Source organism: Halichoeres trimaculatus, unplaced genomic scaffold, assembly GCF_033239565.1.
Source record: "Halichoeres trimaculatus isolate MK-OKI-2021-1 unplaced genomic scaffold, fHalTri1.1 fHalTri1_scaffold_15, whole genome shotgun sequence".
In the NCBI taxonomy this organism is placed as follows: Eukaryota; Metazoa; Chordata; class Actinopteri; order Labriformes; family Labridae; genus Halichoeres; species Halichoeres trimaculatus.
The window spans coordinates 3,145,164-3,165,862 of NW_027437193.1; the positions used below are offsets into that span (position 1 = coordinate 3,145,164).

At 37.2% G+C, this 20,699-nt stretch overlaps 1 protein-coding gene across 1 annotated transcript; it reads right to left on the bottom strand.

Annotated features, from left to right (window-relative positions):
- Positions 1-1,965: 1,965 nt before the first annotated feature.
- pitrm1 (pitrilysin metallopeptidase 1) lies at positions 1,966-18,558 on the bottom strand. Its single transcript, XM_074689434.1, has 27 exons — positions 18,290-18,558; positions 16,169-16,274; positions 15,975-16,081; positions 15,375-15,526; positions 15,147-15,261; positions 14,965-15,061; positions 14,669-14,829; positions 14,386-14,512; positions 13,284-13,372; positions 13,054-13,182; positions 12,751-12,864; positions 11,479-11,575; positions 11,201-11,335; positions 10,920-11,058; positions 10,724-10,840; positions 10,508-10,637; positions 10,303-10,423; positions 9,008-9,084; positions 8,744-8,909; positions 8,501-8,601; positions 6,608-6,728; positions 6,482-6,532; positions 6,221-6,333; positions 3,527-3,649; positions 3,250-3,395; positions 2,983-3,085; positions 1,966-2,883 (listed from the first exon to the last, which is right to left on the bottom strand). Exons 1-27 carry the CDS (start codon positions 18,334-18,336, stop codon positions 2,790-2,792), a joined length of 3,078 nt encoding a protein of 1,025 aa, XP_074545535.1. The 5' UTR covers positions 18,337-18,558; the 3' UTR covers positions 1,966-2,789.
- Between the last annotated feature and the right edge of the window lie 2,141 nt (positions 18,559-20,699).

Here is a 20,699-nt window from a genome sequence, read left to right on the forward strand (position 1 = left end):
CTGTCAGACTCCTTTCTTCTTCACTTCTTCACTCTACACTCGTCTTTTTCTACAGAAATCTGATCACACATTATAGCATGGGTCACTTCTGCTCCTTTTCTTCAGTTTGGTCTTTATAACATCTATAGTAAGAAGAGCAGAAAATGTTGGTGACACAGTTGATGAACAGTTAATGCGCCCCATGTACAGACAATCATTCTGATGAAATATTGATGAGGAGGAGCTGAAACATGACACACTTTCTTCAAGGTTCACACCAAAAAGGACGGGACTTTACTTGATTTAAGTCATGTGACTTTGGAGCAAACCATTTCTGATTTACAGGTATTTTTTAACAGGTAACACAGTTCACGCTGATTTCTCGGACACACACAAAGTGAATTATTTTAATCTGTATGAATTATTTAAAAAGTTTTAATGATGTTTTTGAACAAGTTATACTAAAAATAATAAACACAAAAATGTATTTATTTTGTTTTTATATTTATTGCTAATTTCAACACATGATTTGCATTTTTAGCTAAATAAATGATGGAACCTGTCAATTTTCTGTATTAAATTAAAGTAAAATATGAGCCAAACGACCCACTTCAAAACTGGTCATTGCTTGAAATAAATACTTGGTAAAAAAATTGCTAAGTTTTCAATTTTTATTTGAAAAGTTAAAAATTTGTGAATTTCATTTTTTTTAATCTGTTTGCAATTTTTTTTAAATGTCAATTCTTAATAAAATTTTAGATTTTTTTTTTAAATATCTGCAAATTTTTGAAAATTAAAAAAATTATAGACTCACTCTAATATTAAAAATGAGTTAGAAAACACATCTTGTATCGTCTTGTATTGTACTTCCTGTTGCTGCAAATTAGAGGTAAGTTTTCGTCAGGTAGAACAACTTTTAAACAAAGTTCGAAAACAGGAACAGGTTTTATTCTTTTCTGAGTTTATAAGTAAATAAATATAAAGTTGGTTTTGGAGGGATCTGGATTTCTTTGTATGTTAAAGATGTGTCATTTGGAGCCTTGAGCTTGCCGTAGTTTTGCTGAAATCAGCCATGAGCCCGAGATTAGAGCCAGAAATATAACAACCAAAACATTACAACAAATTAACTATAACATTTTTGGTCGTTGTTACATTTCTGGCTCCCACAGACCAGAACTCAACTTTTCTTCTGTCTTCCTGTTTGGAAAACATTCACCTGTTGGTGTTTTGACATTCAGAGTTCTTAGTATTGTTCACAGGAAGTAACTGTGATGTTTTTCTGAGATGAAGGTTGAAATTCTGTTGTAAAACCAAAGCTATACCAATAATCTTAACGCTAGCATATCAGTTTCTTGTTTACGTTAGCATTAAGCTAGCACACTTTCGATATCATTTTTCTACATCAGCAGATTTACAACAATTGAATGTACTGAACAGGAATCTCTTGTGAGACGGTAATGTACATTTCTTTGTGGGTTCTGTTTTACAGACGGAGTAACTTAAGCTAGGTTAGCACATTTTTAGCATGACCGCTGTGATGAAGTATGCATCGCTCGTCAGCAAAGAGACTTAAACTGTAACAGGACATGTTGAGTCATTCTTAACTCATTGGCTCCCAGCCATTTCTAGAGCATCTTAACAGTCTTGAAAAAAACCCAAAATAATCTTGTTTTCTCCAACTATATAAATATCAAAACTGCCTAAGAAGAGTGGACTCTCTTCTTTTATGTCTTTCTTCCTGTTTTTGATCCAAAAAACAGACAAAACATATATATTTTTTGATCCCATTCGTCTTGGCGCACTCCATACTTTGATCCTCTCCATGATCTCTGTCATCCTTTCTCACGATCGTGCCGCTCTTTCTCTTTAAACTACTGGGACAATATGCTATTCTTGCAATTTGCACTCTCTGATATTCAGGATTTTAGCGATTTTTAGTTAGCTTAGACACCAGTTAGACACCAGGCATTGGGAAAAAAGTTGAATAATGATGATGATAACTACAGACTTTATTAGGAGCCACATTTCCCCATAAAATACACGTGAGTCAGATGTTTCACCCTCTGCTGGAGAAAGCGGTAACTTCTTTTTCAATCCATTTTATAAACAAAGACTGAAATAAAGGAATTTGAATTTGAGAAATAAAATTGAATTTTTGACAAAGAATCCTGATTTTGAACTTTTCTGACTTGCAGTGTCTCGCAATGCCTCTGTCATCTCACATCTTCTCCTCATATCCATGCTGAGCTCTCGTCCAAAGAGCACAGCGCTCTCACCCAAGGTAGTTAACGAGCAAGATTTTGATTGACAAGCTCCACCAAGACCCCACTTCCCCCCACTGTAAACATAAATTACTTCTATAGATGCAGTTACTGAGAAAACAGCAGTGGAGACTGAGGATTGAATAGAGTTAAAGCTCCATCTAGTGGACAAACGGTGAAAGGACAGATCATATCAGGCCTGAAACAAAGCGCTGCACATGAACTCCCAGAGTTTTCTGGAAAACACTTTCCAGAGCGTCCCCAGCTGCGTGATCAGAAAGAAGAGCTGACTCCATGTTTTTTCCAACATAATAATATAATTCATTATTACAAACAGAAGAAACTGATGGAGAAATGATCCAAACATCAAATAATGATTAAAACACAAACCAGCTCTCAGTCCTCGTCCTCTTTTTTGTGCGCTTCAGCTTTTTGCTGCCATTTAAAAAATCCTAACACGATGCGTTTGAGGTTTCTCTTCAGAGTTCTGCCACTGTGATGCTGTAAAGTTCAGCCTGGGTTTGAATTGGAAAATTTCTACTGATGGGATTATTTTACGAGCCACGAGGGATCTTTTTTAATTGTCTCGTTCTCAGGTCCTAAGATGGCAACGCCACATGTCCGGTGACCGATGCTGAGGTACCTGCAGGATGAAGACGAAGCGCGAGTCAGACTTCATGTACAGAAAAGCAGACGTTTAGATTTTTTAAAAGCCGAGTTTTTGGCATTTCTGAGTCGTTACCTTTCAGCTACTTCCACCAGACTTTTGTGAGTGACGGCAAAAAGTCTCTCTCTGTGATTCTGCTTCATTTCATCCGTGACGCCGCTGAGGAAGCGACCCATTCCTGAAACACACACACGGACACAGAACAAATCAGCCACAGGGTTTAAAGATGAAGAATCTAGATGAACTGAGTGATAACCTTAAATCTGATCAATAACACCAAAACCAAAAGGATGGTGAAAAAGCGAGTTCCCTGAGGTGATGAACCATGCGGTGACTCCTCACCTTTGTCTGACGGCGCCACAGGTGAGTCTACGGCTGAGAACACGGACAGTTTGGCTTCATCGATGTCCTGCTCCGTGAACTTTCCGGACTTGGCCCAGTCCACGCCTCGACGGAAAGCAGAGAGGGTCTGCAGCGAGTTTGGATCCCTGAGAGAAATAAAGACAAAGTCAGGAGAGCTGAACCGTTGAGTTTATTTCAGGATGAAAAAATCAAAATGGTTGGTTTTAATTCTCTTGCTTTCCATAAACATGACCAGTGTAGCGTAACGACTCCTCACCTGTATGAGTAGAAGGTGAAAAGACCTCCTCCCATCCTGGCTCCGCCCCCATACGCTCCTCCCTTCTCCCGGATCTCTCCGTGAAGAAATTTAGCCGTCATCATCCTCGCCAAGATGCACAGACTGGCAAAAATAAAGACGATAGTTTAAAAACAAGGTCACATGATCCAGTGCAGAAGACTTTAAGAGCCACTGGAAAAAAACTTAAAGAGCTCTGAAATGAAGGATTTTGTCTTTTTTCATTAAAAATCTGTTTTGAGCCACAGAATATTCACAATTTACTTTTTTTACAGTGGGGTATTGCATTCAAGTGAAAATTAAAAACCAAAAAATTATAATAAAAAAAAAAGAATCCTGTTTTTACAAGAAATTTCTGAAAAGATTTAATGGTTTGTCAATCAAAAACACACTTTTTAAATAAATAACACCAACCTCGGCCTTAAACCAACTTTGACACTAAATAAACAGTAAAAAACTGGGTTTAGAAAACCAGCTGTTAAATTATTTCTTTGTGGTCAAACCTGGTTAACTGTGGTTGTATAAAGTAGACACATTAAATAAAAAAGCTGCAGATGTTGCTGGTGTTTCAGTGTAAAGTGTGACCCTGTTAACTGGTGACTTTCAGCTGACACGTTCAGCTGAAGGTCACTAGTTAGCAAAGTCACTCTTTGCTCCAAAACACCGGTTGCTCTGTAACAGTCAGAACTCGATGGAAGTTGACTCCATGGTGTAGTGTCATTTATAACAACTGAACAGTTTTGTGCTGCTCTCAGGTTGAATTTAGTGTTAAAGAGTGTTTAATGAATGAATAAATGGAGATAAATGTTGCTTCCTTCGCCCAGATACACCTTTATGATGACCAGGACATGTGAACGGACTGAAGCTGCCAAATTTTTTGAAGCAGGGTGCCATCCTGCTCAATTTTTGCTTGTTTCCTCTCTGACAAATCTGGCCCAAATCTGATCCAAAATCCATTAAAGTATAGAATCCAATAGAGGATTGAGGAAAATATTGATTCAGCAATATATCGGATACTTTGTCCTGTGATTAAATATCATTTGAATTCTTAACATTGCTATTTTTGTTACAATAAAATTTCATATTTTAGGTGAGTTGGAAGCGCTGAAGACCGGCTCCTGCCTACCTGGGGTCCCTCATCCAGGTCTACACTCCTCCTCGCCCTCTACGCTTTGCTTGTGAAAGACGCCTGGTGCTCCAAGCCCAGAATGGCTCCAAATCTCTAGCCAGACTCTTCTCCTCTGTTGTTCCCAAATGGTGAATGAATTACCTAACTCTATACGATCCACAGAGTCCCTTTATACTTTAAGAGATGTCTGAAAACTAATCTGATCAGGGAACACTTAGGCCTTAATCTGACTTTTCACGTCTTTGTCCTCAGGGGGAGAATGAGTCAGAAGGTCTCAGACCCAGCACTGATTACTGAATGTTGTTGAAGGTTGAAGTATTTTGTTGCAGCAGTTAATTGTGGTTTGTTGGCTACATTATTCTACTCTCACCCTTAGTATCTGAGAACAAATACTTTATTACCTCCCACCTAATTGGGGTCTAAGTTAAATATGCATGCACATGTTCTTGGAGCAACAGACAGCATCATGTAAAAAAAGGAAAATATAAAAATAAAATAAAAATAAATAAATTATAAAAATAAATAATTTCCTGTTTTTATGAGAAAGTTGTGTCAAAAATACAGGAGAATTTAAAAAAAAATATTTTTAAGTGAATGCAATGCGCCACCATAATTTTTTCACCTTTTTTTCTCCATAAGTCAGACTCAGATATTAATATTCTGACCTTTCTTCAGACTGATCATTTTCATGGAGTAACACTTAAAAACTAAAGTCATAACAGGGTTCCTACAGCTCAAGGCAAGTTCAATTTAAGACTTTTGAAGACTTTTTTAATGATGTTGGGAATGAAATTTAAAACAAGTCGACAATGAACCTCAATTGAAACAGACAAAACTAACAAACAAAAACACCACATGAATTACCTGGGTAAGAGGCAATTTTAACCCAATGTTAATTTTACATAAAACATCACTTTTTACCTTTTTTTAACCCCATTTTTACAACTTTAGGCCTATTTTGCCCCCATTCTCTTTTTTTGTCCACTGTCACAACCATTTTTGGAATTTTTACATGGTTTTTGAAATTTAATTTCAAATTTAATTCTCAATTTTGCTGCCATAATCAATTTTCCTAAGCCACTTTTGGATTTTTTTTTTTGCCAATTTTTGCTCATTTTTTTCTTTTTCCAGGCACCCTAGGTAGAACCAAGACATGCGTCTGCTTTAAAAGCTCCTGATGCAACCACATCACCGTTTCGTTAGTTCCGCTATTGTGATTACTCGATGTTGCCACAAAAGTAAATCAGGAAATTATTTAGAAAAATAGATAAATATTACTTGATATATATTTTTTTACTTCAAACGAACATAAATCTTACCGATGTGTTCAAATTTTTAAGACTTTTGAAATTTGGATTTAAGACTTTTTAATGCCAATTCAGGCCTTATTTTTAGAACTATGAATTAAATGCCTTTTAAGACTTTTCAAGGATCTGCGGGAACCCTGCATAAGCTGTTGTAAAATTTAAATAGAGAAGCAGAAAATGAGTAACAGGTCTCCACCCATCACCCTGTCACTGATCCCTGCTGTGTCCAGGTGAGGTTACCTGGCGTAGTCCTCGTGTGAGAACGGTACTGTCCGAATGCTCTCGCTGACAAAGTTAACGGGGAAAGGAAGCTGGAAGAAAGTTTTCATCTGACACGGCTGGAAGTTCAGCTCCTGAAACAAAACGGAAAAACACACTGAATACTTTACACGTGCAAAAAATAAAAATAAATAAGACAAGAGCAGGAGGGAAAAGTCAGCTGTTTGTGAAATCATCCTGTTTCTGATCATTCATTTGAAGAAGATCAAAGTGAAAACTCACAGAGATGAGTTTCCTGCTCAGACCGGAGGCGTCCAGAGGGTCGAGTGGCCTCTATAAGGAAAGATCAACATAAAGTCAGAGTGTGTTATGATTTGGTCTGAACAGCTGATTTCACAGATATCTCACCTCAATGATGTTCGTCCTGACAGGTTTGCGCTCCTTCCTGTTTTCAGCCACGTCCCTCATGAAGCTCTCCAGCTGTGCCGCCGTGTCGGACATTTTCTGTGGAGTGGCGTTGATGGCACACCTGAGAGGATCAATGGGTTAGAGCAGAGTGAGGTAATTATTCAGGGATGTGATCGAGGAAGACCAAAGGATGGGAAAATATATCTGGTTACTGAAAGAAAAGTGACAAAAGACTGCGTTACGATGGCAGAGATTAGAGTTGCATGAAGTGTCTTTTAATGATGTACGGAGAATCGTCCAGGTATCTAGTACAACACCATGTAGCAAATCGTATAAAGGCTTTAAAGTGTACGTGTCTTCAGCTTTAAAGGTTTGCTAACAGTAGTTAGCCTGAGCAAGAGACCTGCTTTGATTAAAGTTGAGAGTTCATACTTTAAAGTAAGTTTAATCATGTGTATGTACCTCTTACTTCATGCGTTTGTACTGTTATTAAGACATAAGGTAAAAACAGAGCTACAAGAGATCTTCCTGAGAGCCCACTGAAACAAAACTCTCTTACAAGATATGGGCTAGCAGCTAGCATACATTAATAAAACTTCTGTTTTCCAGCAAAATATCAACTTTCATCACTGACCACACAAACAAATGTACCAAACTTCCTCATAAGAGATTCATTTTCAATCAATCAAACTTTTTGTATCGCTCCGACACCACGAAGCAGTGGTTTGGAGACGGCTGAAAGAGCCACACAGCAACAATGAAAATGCATCATTTCGGACCATTTTGACGACAAACCTTCAATACTATCATTGAGTAGCAGAGCCCTCTACAACAGTGTTTCCCAAACTTTTTTTCAGCTGACTCACTTTTTTGGAGGAACCCAATCCAAAATATGTCCAATCTGTAAACTGACTGATAGAATAACTGTGCTTTAATGATTTTTCTGCATCATCTTACATTTTCTGTACCAGCTAAAAGGCCTAACATGTCTGACAAAAGCATTACAGCTTTGTTAGGAGTGCGCTCTGTAAATACTTGCATTTTTTACTGTGACCGGTTAGCCTGCTTACTTTTCAGAGTTGTATCCCAGTCATGTGATATTCAGGACAAGATATTAAGATTGAAGTTTATCCAGAACTTTTCCTCCACTAAGTAACTGTATCAACAAAACAAAATAAAAAAAAAATCAACAAAAAGAGTCGAAATACAACAGAGCTCAGTGTAAATGGCCCAGGTAATTGTTGTTAAGTATTAAAAGATATAAGCTGTGATGTTTTGCTTCATGGTTTTTTCTTTCCCTTGTTTTTTGCTCTTTTGTTTCCCTATTGATGAAACAGAGTTGGGCTTTTATTTTGAAAGCAGAGTTCAGTGTGGGTACACAGGAAATGATTTAAAACAGTGCAAGTAGGTACGTCCTGCCAGGTAGTTTGAAGTGAATCTTTTGCCAAGATAGCGTCCTGCTAAGCTGGGAATGAGGAACCTAGCTTACAGGGTAGCTTCTCTTCAGCGCATATCTGACGCCAGCTGAATCAGCTCTGTTTGTTTGTTGTCTCAGGAGTTTCCAAGACCATCAAGTAATTTGTAATTTGAAGCATTAACAATGGTCTTGGGGGGGTTTGTTTACTTGGCATTTGAGCAGTTATTAAACTCGAGGAGAGGAACAGTTTTGTAATTTTAACTTGTCTTCTTCTTGTGTTTTCGTTTTGTTTTGGTTATTGGTAATAGTTTATTTTGTTTTGTCTTGTTCTGCAGCTCTTACGGTCTGTTTGTGAGTCGACGCTGCTTAAAGGAAGGAAATAAAGATCTTAAAGACACCTGTTGAGAGTTAAAACCATGGCCTTAGCTGGGATGCTTCAGTCTCGATCAAACGAACCAGGCGCAGGATGAACCCACCTCATGTTGTCAGGATTGAGGAGATGCTTCTTGATCCTGGTTAGTATTCTGCTGACTTGGCTGAGGTCGGACATCTCTGCTACCCTCTTCATAAACTTCACCTGAAGATGGAATAACAAAAACAAACAGTAAAATAAAAACGTGTCTCAGACCAAAAAACCAAACAACAGTTAAGAACAATCAAGGTAAGTGTTACTGCTCATGTCTGTGATTTTCTTATAAGTGTTGTATGGTCCTCTGTACCTGCTCCATCCCACCAAACGTCTCGATGAGGTCCCCTGCTGGGGTCAGGAGACGGCCCGCGCGGGTCATAGCGTACGAGTGACCTGAGTACGAGATCCCATTGGCTAACTCCTGAGCTGACATCATCACCAGCACTTTGAGGCGCTCCTCCTCATCCAAGTGAGGGCTGGAGAGAAACATTACTATCGTTTAACATCATAACTCCTGACCGGATCAGTAGCAGGCTGACTTTTGAACAGCTGATTTAAAGACTCGAGGACTCACTTTTTGAAGATGTCGCTCCACAGATCAAACATGTGAGGGAGGTTCCTCTCCAGGCAGGACGACGACAGGAGGACACTCTGAAACAGGGAGCACACATCTTAAGAAAGTGTTAACTCTAAAGCTCTAGACCAAGTGGCTCTTTGACTCCTTTGCAGTGTCTCCTTGTAGCTTTTAAAAAATTCAATTGAAATAAAGAATTTGTATTTTTCTTACAGCGGGTATTGACAAATAGAGACAATGACTGTAAATAAAATCCTGTGTTAACATTTAGTTGAACTAAATCTTCATCCCATCTGTCAATAAAGCCTGCCACCGCTCTACTTCACCTCCTACAACATCAACAGCCCACCAACTTTCCATGCACCTGTGGCTAACCTCAAGTTTTACAGCCCTGGGAAGATAACTACATCTACAAAAAGACTAATCTGGAAGAAAATACAGATTTTAATTCTGTCTGGATGGACTCATTTCACTGACAACGTGCTGACTAAATATACATGATTGATATATTTCAAGACATTAGCAAAGATAAAAAACATGAATTGAGTGATGTTATCAAAATATGTACAGAAATTAAATTCAATTATTCTTTCATTTTTATTTTTTAAATTTCATTAAATTTCCAAATTAAAAAATTCGCAGTTTTTACATTTGATTTATTTTATTTTATTTTATTTTATTTTTAATTTAAAAAAAAAGAAAAGAAATTTCTGGAAATATTTTTCATTTTTGCATTTTTTTAATTTAAAAAAATGTTTGCTTTTTTTAAATTCTATTTTTTTGGGGAAATGTATTATGAATAAAACAGTAATTACATGTACAATTTCTAATTTTTAATTTCCTATTTTGTCAAATCTTTTGAAATTCAAATTTTTTGGAAATTTTCACAATTTTATTTTTTAATTTAATTTTTCAATTTTGTAATTTTTTTTTAATTTTGAAAAAAAAAAATCACTTTTTTTAATTTCACAATTTTTAAAACATTTTTGCAATTAAAAAAAATAAAAACTAAGACATCACATGTGCATAAATTAAAAAAACTACTTGTTTAGATAATTATTCACTAGATTTTAAATTTATAGAATTTTATACACTTTATACTTTCTTTATCATGGTGGTAAAGTAGATTTTGTGGCTCCTGAATGACTTTTATCCAGGTGAGCTGAGGGTAAATGGCTCCAATTAAAGCAAAGGCTGCAGACCCTCTGCTCTAGTGTCTCCTTCTCTTTTGTTTGGGGGATGTTTCACATCAGTGGAGCAACAAACCATCCAAACACTTCATTTCTGACACTGACCTGCTCGTACATGTCCAGCTGGCTGGAGTCAGGGAGGACCTGGGTGGAGACAGACATGCCTCCTGTCCTCAGCTCTTTCTGCTGGGACTGTTGTCTGTAGTCCAGAACTCCACAGCCCATCCTAACCGACAAATCAATGAGTCTTAAAATTCACTCTGCAGGATGTGAACCTCCCTAACATTCTTTAATCCCACTCTGATCTTACTTGGTGATGACGCTGCAGAAGAGCGGGACGTAAAGCCTGAGGTCCTCCGGCAGCGTGTTGAGACTGCACATGGCTCTGAAGTAAACCAGGCCGTTAGTGGGCTGCTCACAGTACTGGACCGGTACGCCCCCTGTGGAGACAAAGAGAGGAAGGTTTTAAGAGATGTTATGTGACACTGATGTGATGAGGGCTGTTGTGGACTGGATTCTGTCATACCTGTGGTGCTGATTTGAACAGGTGTGAGGGGAATCGTTGGTTCAATGTCAGACACTTTCAGTGCTGGCAAACAGGAGGCGTCCTGGGTTTTACTCTGAGCAGCCTGCAGCTCCAAACCTCCCAGGAAGAAAAAAACACCACTGTAATTTCAACATTTGATTAACTGAAAGAAAAAACAGACTTAAGAAATCGTTACCTTTTTCATAGATCTCCTTTTTGTCGCTCTCTGACAGAACTTCGATCTTTTTCTGGAGTTTCTCCTCTTCAGCTTTGGCCTGTTTCTCCAAGTAGGCGTCATCTGGGCTCATGGACAGGGTCAGTCTGTGCGTGTTGTCCTGACGGGACGAGGATTGTTGGGAGAGAAACGGACAAATTACAAATATGTTAAACCTCTTGTGATGGTAAAATCTGTCCTGTTGTCATGAATAAACTACAATAAAGACAAACACGTTGTTGAGTGGTTCATATTCCTCTTACCTTGAAGTATTGCTTGACTTTGTCCTGGAGGAAGCGAGGGTTGTCCTTCAGAGCCTGTTTGAACTTGGTAACGCTGTTGTTGATCTGCAGCAGCTCCACCGGGTCACCGTCATGGTTCCAGGATGACGCAATGTACTAGAAACACCAAAATACACACTGTCACAAAAATAATTTACTACTTCTTGCATAACCTCGAAATCAATGTTTACAGAAACAAGAAGCGTCCTTGTGCTCATGGAAACACAGTGAAGGTTACAGACGAGCAGCAGGGAACTCACCGAGGCTAAAGAGAGGCCGAAGTTGGTGGACTGATGCTTCATCTGGATCTCGATCTTGTGCAGGAGAGCCTCGATTCTTTCCTCCTCAAAGCCGGTCCTGGGAACGATTGAAAAGAAACATACAGCTTGAAAATCTTTAAACAAAACAACTCTTTCTCATCTCATCCCATTCCCTCGATCCTAGTCATCTGCTTCAATCCTATTCAATTTTTTTTTTTTTCCAACAGGTTTGATCTCACTCCATTTCTTTTTCTCTTTTTTAGTTGTTGTTGATAAATGTTGCTTGAGTTGCAGCTTGTTGCAGCAGCTCTCTCTTCATTGTTCTTTGTCTTTTTTTAAATTTGTTTTTTACATATATATATCTATTATATTTTTTTTTTCCTCCTGTGTGTATCTAGAAATAGTAGCACTGTTTACACACAACATTTCAGCTCTTAGCAGCCTGTAGCATTATGATGCTAACCGGTGCTAGGCCCAATTTTCCCTCTGAGCTGAGGTGAAGGGGATGAGGACAAGATTTTATAACAGCAGTGTGAGCAAAGAAGAGACAACATTGTGAGTGGACAGTATAGAGGACAGAGAAAGTAAACAGACTGGTGAGGAAGTCCAGCTCAGTCCTGGACCCTGTGGAGGTGGAGGCTGGCTGGAGAATGGAGGCCAAGCTGTTGTCTCTGATGGACTTTTTAATCTAGTTGACACATTATTCTACTAATACATTCTTGAATGTTTTGCTCTATAAACTTTCTTGTTTGGCTGCTGTGAGTCTGAATTTCCCTTCTGATATTAATAAAGTTCATTCCTTCTATTCTGTCTTTCTGTTTTTCTTTCTCAATTACATTTCTTTAATCTTGGTCTGTTGTTTTGATCACATCCAAATGCACTGATTTGATTTGATGTGATGTGATTTTACTGATTTTGTACAATCATATCTACAGTATATGTGAACCCAGAGGTTCATCTTTGGTGTCTTCTGTTAGGCAAGACAGCCAACGTTTTATTTTTCTTTTATTTATTGTCACTTGTTTTCATTCTACTATTTATTGTGTCGTTTTACCTATCTGCTGTTTCAAATTGTTTTTATCAACATTTGTTTTAACTGATTGTGTTTATTAAATGTGTTTTTATTGATCTTGTTTTTAATCCTGTAAAGCACCTTGGTCAATTGCGGTTGTCTTAAAATGTGCTAATAAAGTATAAATAAAGTTTGACTTTGACTTTCTCTGGACCAACTGAACCACTTCGCAGATCCATCAGAGGTGTGTTTGGACTTACTCTATGATGTCATCAATGGTTCGACAGATGATTTCTTTCACTCTCTCTATGTCCTCCTCAGCCATCCCCTGCAGACCTATACTGAACGATGCCTCTTTGGTGCTGCCATCGTATCTGAAAAACAGGAAATTAAACAAAGTGAGTGCACAGATGAATGTCACTGATGCATCAACTCAGGAAAATCCCGTTTTTATTCTATGGGAAACATTCAGGATCTTTCTCCTCTGAAATCAGCATCATGGTCAGTCCCTCCAAGAAAAAGGAACCCCCCGTTTCTCTCTACAGTAACTTATCCCAACTCACCCCACGACTGAGGAGAAGTCAGTTCCTATACTGGGCTCAATGAGAGCTTTGTAGAAAGGGGAGTTGGGTCCAGAGATCATCAGAGACGACAGCAGGCTGAGAGTGAAGCCTTCGAATGTGTCGGTGATGCTGCAACAAAAAAAACATAAGACTTTTAGACGTCCCTGAACAAAAGGAGAGGCTTCACTTCCACCTGAATGAGGCTTATGAAAGAGATGAAGTGATCTTACTCTCCCAGCAGGTAGCTCACACACAGCGTGTTCTGCCGAGCTGGATCTGGAGCCAGGGCGTCGGGGCTGCAGGTCACATGATCCTCTCTCTGTGGAAACAAAAGACGTGAAATCACAGCGTCTGCTTCATCTTTTCTTTTTAAGACACTAAATTTTTTTTTCAGAAATGATGCACCTGTGTCAATAATACAATGAGCTTTTGTTCCTCAGCTGCTGAGAGACTTGTTAAAGTATTTTAATAACCTCCACATCCTTTCACTCTAACTCAGGTTTCTGCACCCTAATTTTCTAAGAGCCATTTTACCTCAGCTCTATTGGATTAAAGTCAATGGGGAGCAAAAAAAATGTACTTTATCTTCACAATAAAGACAAAAAAAATGCATAAAGTTCTAAACATAGAAAAGATCTTGTGTATAATTAGCTTACCAAAATGTTTTTTGTGCTTATAAAATTGTACATAGGATGTCATTGTTTCTAATTTGAAAAAAAATGCAAATATAAAAAAAATGGAAAAATTTGAAAAGTAAAGTTAAAAAATTTATAACAATTTTAAAATTTCAAAAATTTACTTTTTTTTGAAAGAAAAAATTGCATTTCCTTAAACTTTGAAATTTCAAAAATTTGCAAAAATCGCATACATTAACATTAAAAAATTTAAAAAAAATGCTCATTTAAAAAAAATCAAAAATTTACAATTTAAAAATGGAATTTTAATATTATGCAGACATTAAAAAAAGAAATTTAAAAAAAAAAAAAAATGTGCAAAATCTTTTTAAAGATTTCTTTTTTTCTAAATATTAAAAAATGTCCAAAATAAAATAAAAAAAAATTGCAAAAAGTCAAAAAAAAAAAAAATTTGAAATAAAAAAAAAAAAAGCATATTAAGTTAATCTAAATGTATACATTTATATTATTTTGTTATAATGTCTTAATTCATCAAAAACCTCTGTAAGAATACTAAAAATAGTTTATTTCAATAATAATTTACTTTTTTTTAAGCTACAAAGAGCCACTGCAAAGGAGTCAAAGAGTCGCAGGGGGCTCCAGAGCCACAGGTTCTGTTACAGGTTGTAACAGAAATGTATCTAAACTTGAATCTTACAGGGCTGCTCCAGTGAGGCTGGGAGGGGACCTCCGTGTTCGGGTTGATGCGCTCAAACTTGGACAGAGCTTCCTCTTCAATCTGTTTCAGATGCTGCTCCAAAGGCAGATCTCCATAAGTGAAGAACCTGAGGAACACATTAAAGACAGACTCTGATATGTGTGTGCTATGAACTTTTTCTCTAGGTCATTTTTGTAAATAAACATACAATTTAAAAAAGCTGAAAGCTTATTGGTCTGTCTCTTTCATCAGAGCAAGGAGTAAAGTCTTTTTGTCTGTCTACCTGGCGTTGCTGGGGTGGTAGTGTGTGGCGTGGAATTGCTTGAGCTGCTCCCAGGTAAGATCAGGAATGGCCAGAGGTTCTCCTCCTGACACCACAGAGTAAGTGTGGTCTGGATACAGCTTGTTCTGGAGGTGCTGGGCGTACACACGCTCGTTGTCCGACTGTAAAAATACAAACAAGATGTTAATGTTTGAGCTGTAAAATGTCACCAAAACCTAAAATTCTGTACATTTGAGTCATTTTGAAATACTCTGAATCAGATGTTTGGGTATGTCTGGGTGTTAAAGTTGACTTACAAAAGCGCCCTTCATCTCATTGAACACCACTCCTTTAAAAACCAGAGGCGAGTTGGGATCTGTTGGGTTTTCATTCTCCAGCCTCCAGCCCTCCTGCCTGGACGGCAAAGACAAACATGATCAAACTGTCTCTAACTTCATTCTGTTTTTCACCATACCTTGAGGACACAGTCAAGACTCACCAGAAATCCTGCTCACGTAAACAAGGAAAGAAAACTGCGTCCAGGTAGACCGACAGAAGATTCTGGAAGTCCTTTCCATTTTGGGTGGAGAACGGATACATGGTGTAGTCACTGGCTGGAAACGCATGCAAAGTCACTCATCACAATCTAAAACTAACAGACATTTGACTTCAAAGATGAACAAAAAAATCAAACTTCCTTTTCTTTGATCCAGGGGATGTTTCTTACCTGTGAAAGCGTTCATGAACGTGGACAGAGACCTGTTGAGCATCTTGAAGAAAGGGTCTCTGCAGGGATACTTCTCAGACCCACACAGCACCGTGTGCTCCAGGATGTGTGGGACCCCGGTGCTGTCCATGGGGGTCGTTCTGAGCTGGACGCTGAAACATGCAACATGACGTATTATTTTCTTCATTTTTAAGAAGTTAAAACGCTGACTGTCGATAATAAATTTTAACAAAATTGTAAATTGTGAGGTAAAAATGTTTTGGAGTAACTCAAGGATGATCAGTTAGTTCAAACCCTCCACACGACTTCACAGAGATCAACATGTTGGTAACTTAAACTATGACGTCAAGGGTTGGTAGATTGCTTTAAAGGGGCAAATTTGTCATCTTAAAAACCAACTTTTTTCGCATGGCAACAGTGAGGAGGCTTCCAGAATGCAAGCTCCAGGAGAACTTTAAGAGAAAGTAGCTAAAACAAAGTGTGAAGGGGGCTTCCAAAATGTTGGGTAAGGGTTTCAGACATATACTGTAAATTACCAAGGAGACAATATAAAGCCTAGATCGTTGTCTAAAAGCCTCTCATCCGCATGCTTTGACCAACCTAAAGAGGTTATTGGAGTCATCTCTGGCTGTGTGGAGGTACTGAGCTCCAGTTTTATCATGGGTCAGCTTCACCGCAGTGAGGAACAAGTCAGGGACGGCAACGACCTGAGGAAACAGAATTAAAAATTTAAAACAAAACGACTTTTTGAGCTTTGATGAAAGTGTTTGCTCCTATTGGACAGCGTCTCACACCTCTCTGACAGTGAAGCCATGGATCTTCTGTCCTGGTTGGTACTGAGACGCCCTCTCTACGGCTGAGGAGCTCTTTAGGCGCCATGTATTCCTCTGCCCGTTGAGACTGACGGATAAAAAAAATAGTTACAAATTAGAATAAGATTTTTTTATCCTTTGTTGTTTTAATTGTTTCAATCCTTAATGCTTTTATTTTTTACAGATGTTTTCCTTTCTTTTATTGGTGATGGTTCTTAGTCTTTTATATATTTTAATATTTTTCCTCACATTTCTCTTTTACCTCTCTTTCACTTCTTCTCTTTTATTTCTTTTTACTGGTTGCTTTTATGATGTAAAGCACTTTGTAACTTTGTTTTGAAGTGCTATATAAATAAAGTTTATTAATATTATTATTATAATTATTATTATTATTACTATAAAACCAAAAATCTTTGTAAAAACAGATGAAAATCTCAGACTGTATTATTCCACAGCTCCTACATTGCACCTCTTTTCATTTTGTATTTTTAAAAATATTTTTATACTTTATATCTCAACTTTTTTTATATTCTATTCTTTATATTGTATCACATTTAATTCTGTAGATTCTAATTTGTTGCTAGCCTCATGTTATTTCCTAGGTAGCTGTAAAGGACCAATACACAAAGTCAGATTCTAAATTACAGTGGCTGGTAGGTGTCAGACGATTTGCAAAAGCTACAATATGAATGCAAAAGCTACAACACAACAAAAGTACAGCCACAGAAAAGCTGTCAAAGTAAGTTAAAGATCGGTTTCTTTTTAACCTTCAGCTATAGTAAAGATAGCTTTAATGCTAATGCTATTGATTCAGAAAGCTAAATAAGATGACGTATTTATCCGGTAAATAAAAAAAAATATAAGAACTATGAAGGATATAACAAGGTCAGACCCCTACAAAGCTTTATTTATCATACATGAAGTTAAAAGATAATCATTTACTTACTTTCGCAGCTTTTCTGTGTCTGTTGGGATAACTGATCTCTTTTAACTTGTGTTATAGCTTTTTGCATTTGCATTCATGTCTTGGTTTTTGCAAATCATCTGACACCCACCGGCCAATGTAGAAAATTTACTTTGCAAAAAACTAGATTCTGATTCTGAATGTCTCTTTTACAAAACTGCTGTGAACAAGACTGGCAGCAGTACAGTCCAACAGAGTTATAGACATGCGCAATGACAGTTCAAGACAGGGTTTGACAGTTCATAGACCTTGGCCAAGTATCTGTATCAGCATTTCTTTCCCCCAATCTACTATAGTAAAATTATTTATTGAAAAGGGTATATCTTTGTCTCATATGCTAGTGTGTCTTTCCTTTTGGGTTTGTTTACACCCACAGCTCTGTCACATTTAATGACCCGCCCATAACACTATCTGACTGGATAGATGTCAAAGGACTGTGGGTACTATGTGTTCACTCATGTTTACGTTAAAAAAGCTCTATTGTTATGTATACTTAGGGTATTTAAACACTGACTTTAGTTTTAAATATTAATGACAGTGCTTATTTTTTAATTGCTGACACCATTGCTTAATTTTTATCCTATATTCACATGTGATCCTGTTTGGGATTATTGGCTCATTGTTTAGACACCCGGTAGGTGACAGTGAGAGAATATCATCACTATTAGTGATAAAAGGCATAATTAAAGGATTTAAAATGATACAAATGTCTGATTAGCTCATTGTAATGCAATCAGAAACTACGACAATTGTCGTGTTGTAAAGATAAGAAAGATAAGAATTGGTCCAGCTCTTTAAAGACCTGAACCAATTCTTATCTTTACACTGCTTTAGTATCTGAATGAGTGTTTTGGCGGTTTCACACGCCCTGTAGGCACCTGCTATTTAAATATCAGTTGATGTAACTACCTGAATAAACTTAAGACATAGGTTAAAAGATAAGTTGTCATGTTTAGTTACATCAGCTCTCGCAGACCCGCATTTCGTCACCTTGAAACCACTATTTATATCGAAAATTAGGCAAAACGAGGTCAAAATTGTTCATTCAATTCACATTTGTGTTTCAAAAATCACTAAAAAAACGGTTAAAGCATCAACAATATGGCTCAGTTGGCAAACGGTGCCGTTAGCTGACTTACCTCACATATCGAAGTTTCTGGAGCACTGCCTTCGTTTGTCGAAACATGGTTTTGTCAGCTGTTTGCGTGTTAAATTCAGACTACTCACAGTATGTTTGGTTATAAAACAACCAATTTTAATCCCACGCTGTCAGTTATTCCTCGTTACCATTCTCATTTCGGTCCTGCATCCCACTTTAGTGTCCTCTCATGCCGTGTGTTATCGCAACGTTTGACACGCTGGGTTAGTTGTGCGCACATAAACGGTTGTCACAACTGCGCAGATGCCAGATCTCGAACACATTTCAACGGGACTTTAGCTTATCTCCATACGTCACAGCTCTGGTAGCACGACTTGAGCAAATTTTGACGCTCGCGAGTTAACCTTCCACATACAAACATACTTGTTTGTGATTGGCCGGAGCGCGAAGAACACTGACTGTGATTGGTTTACGTCACATCAGTAGTATGGGACGGTTTTGAAGGACGATTAAACGGTTTTTAGATTTAAAAACTACCTTAAACAAACTGTATGGACGGTTCAAATGATAATTTATCACGTTTAAAACTTTATTAATAAAATATATCTACTAAATTAATGTTATTTTCTTCTGCTTCTTCTTATAAAGCAATTCAAACCACCATCCACCAGATGTCGCCGAAAGATCGTGTTTAGATGTTTTGGCGTCTGAATATTTCATTCTGTCTTAAAAAGCGCAACACAAGTCAACTAAAGTTGTTAGTTAAATCCAGTAAATCACTAAAATTAGAAAAATGGTGAACAGCGTCCTCTTATTTAAGTTTTATACGTTTATTTTTCTTTACACAATCAGATAAATAAGTGGAAGGACTGTCCTTCAGTGTTGCTTAGCAACTTCTGCTTGCCATGACACTGCAAATATTAACTGAATGGAGGAGATTACAAATGAGCTATTTTGAAAACACAATTTGTATCAGAGTTATGTCTTTTTTTGTATTAAAGAAACAACTATAAAATCAGTTATTGGGAGCATCCCAAAGTTTTAGGACCCTTTGGTGGTTTTAGGGAACGTCTCTCCCAGTGTTCCCAGTAAATAATTCAGTTTCTCTACAGAGTTTATTAAAACAAAATATGCAGTAAACAAATAGAAGCATCATAAAGCCAAATTAACCCTTAAAAATGTATTTTTCATCACTCTGTGTGTTGTTTCTTTGCCAACTGATGCAATAATCTTATATTAAGAGATGTGATAAAGTACAGCAAATGTTGCAGTTTAAGAAAAAAATAAAATAAAACAGATTTTTTTTTATTAAAGTTCCTGTGTTTGGATATTTGAGTTGTATTTTTAAAAAAAAAAGTTAGATAAATTCTTAAATATAATAATTTCACTATGGGTTTTAACTCAAAACATTAAAACTTTAAACTTTAAGCATCACAACTTTAATCTTATATCATTACGACTTTAATTTCAAAACATTACATCTTTAATATGAAAACTTTTATGTTATAACTTTAATCTCTAAACAACACGACTTTATTATAACAACTTTAATCTTAACATTCAACTTTATTCTTGTGACATAAAGACTATAACCTCATACCATTTTGACTTTTTTCAAATCAAATCTTGTAACAACTTATTTTTCTAGTGTATTACATCTTTAATCTTGTTAAATCACAATTTTAATCTCATTAAATTGAATTTTTACTGTATTTTAACTACTTTTCTTTGCCAAAACATGTCTATTTAGGCATAAATAGGTTTTTAAAGGTGGTCCCAAGATGAAGTATGGTCTATAATGTCAACTAGACATTGTGTATTGTTTTAAATTGTTAATTTTATTCAGTCTTTAGGTCAGAAAGATCCCTAATCTCTATTTCTTTGAGTTTCCTGTCATTTAAACAGGAAACATGCCATAAAAAAAGAGTCTCAAGGATGCTTAGGTGAGTTCTTCCTGTTTGTAACATGCATGTGAGAGACACCATAGAAATGAGTCAGCAAAAACAGAGTATAAAGCTTCCCTGAGTGCCCTACACCACAATGAGATCCTAATATGGGATTAGGGCTGATACTCTGTAATAATCCGGACCCCCCACCTTCATGTGAAACTCATTTCTTCCCTGTAAAAATCACCGCCTGTCCTGACAGTGATTGTAGCTTTCCTTTTCTTTTCCTTCTTTTTTTTTGGATTTCTTTTGAGGCACCCACGGTCATCCCTTGTGTTTCCACTGACAGCATGTGGGAGCTTTTCCAGCAGCATGAATAGGGGGCCTTGGTGAGGAGGCAGAAGAGGTTTTTGAGCACGAGCGTCCTCCAGCATGTTGGCTGCTTCCAGTTCGCCACAGCGTGTTTATTATCAGGGAAAAAACCTTGATCGCACGAAGTGAGGTGAAGCAGTCACGTAGCAGAAATGTCCATCCTACGAGTGTGACTGTTGAAAAGATGAATGT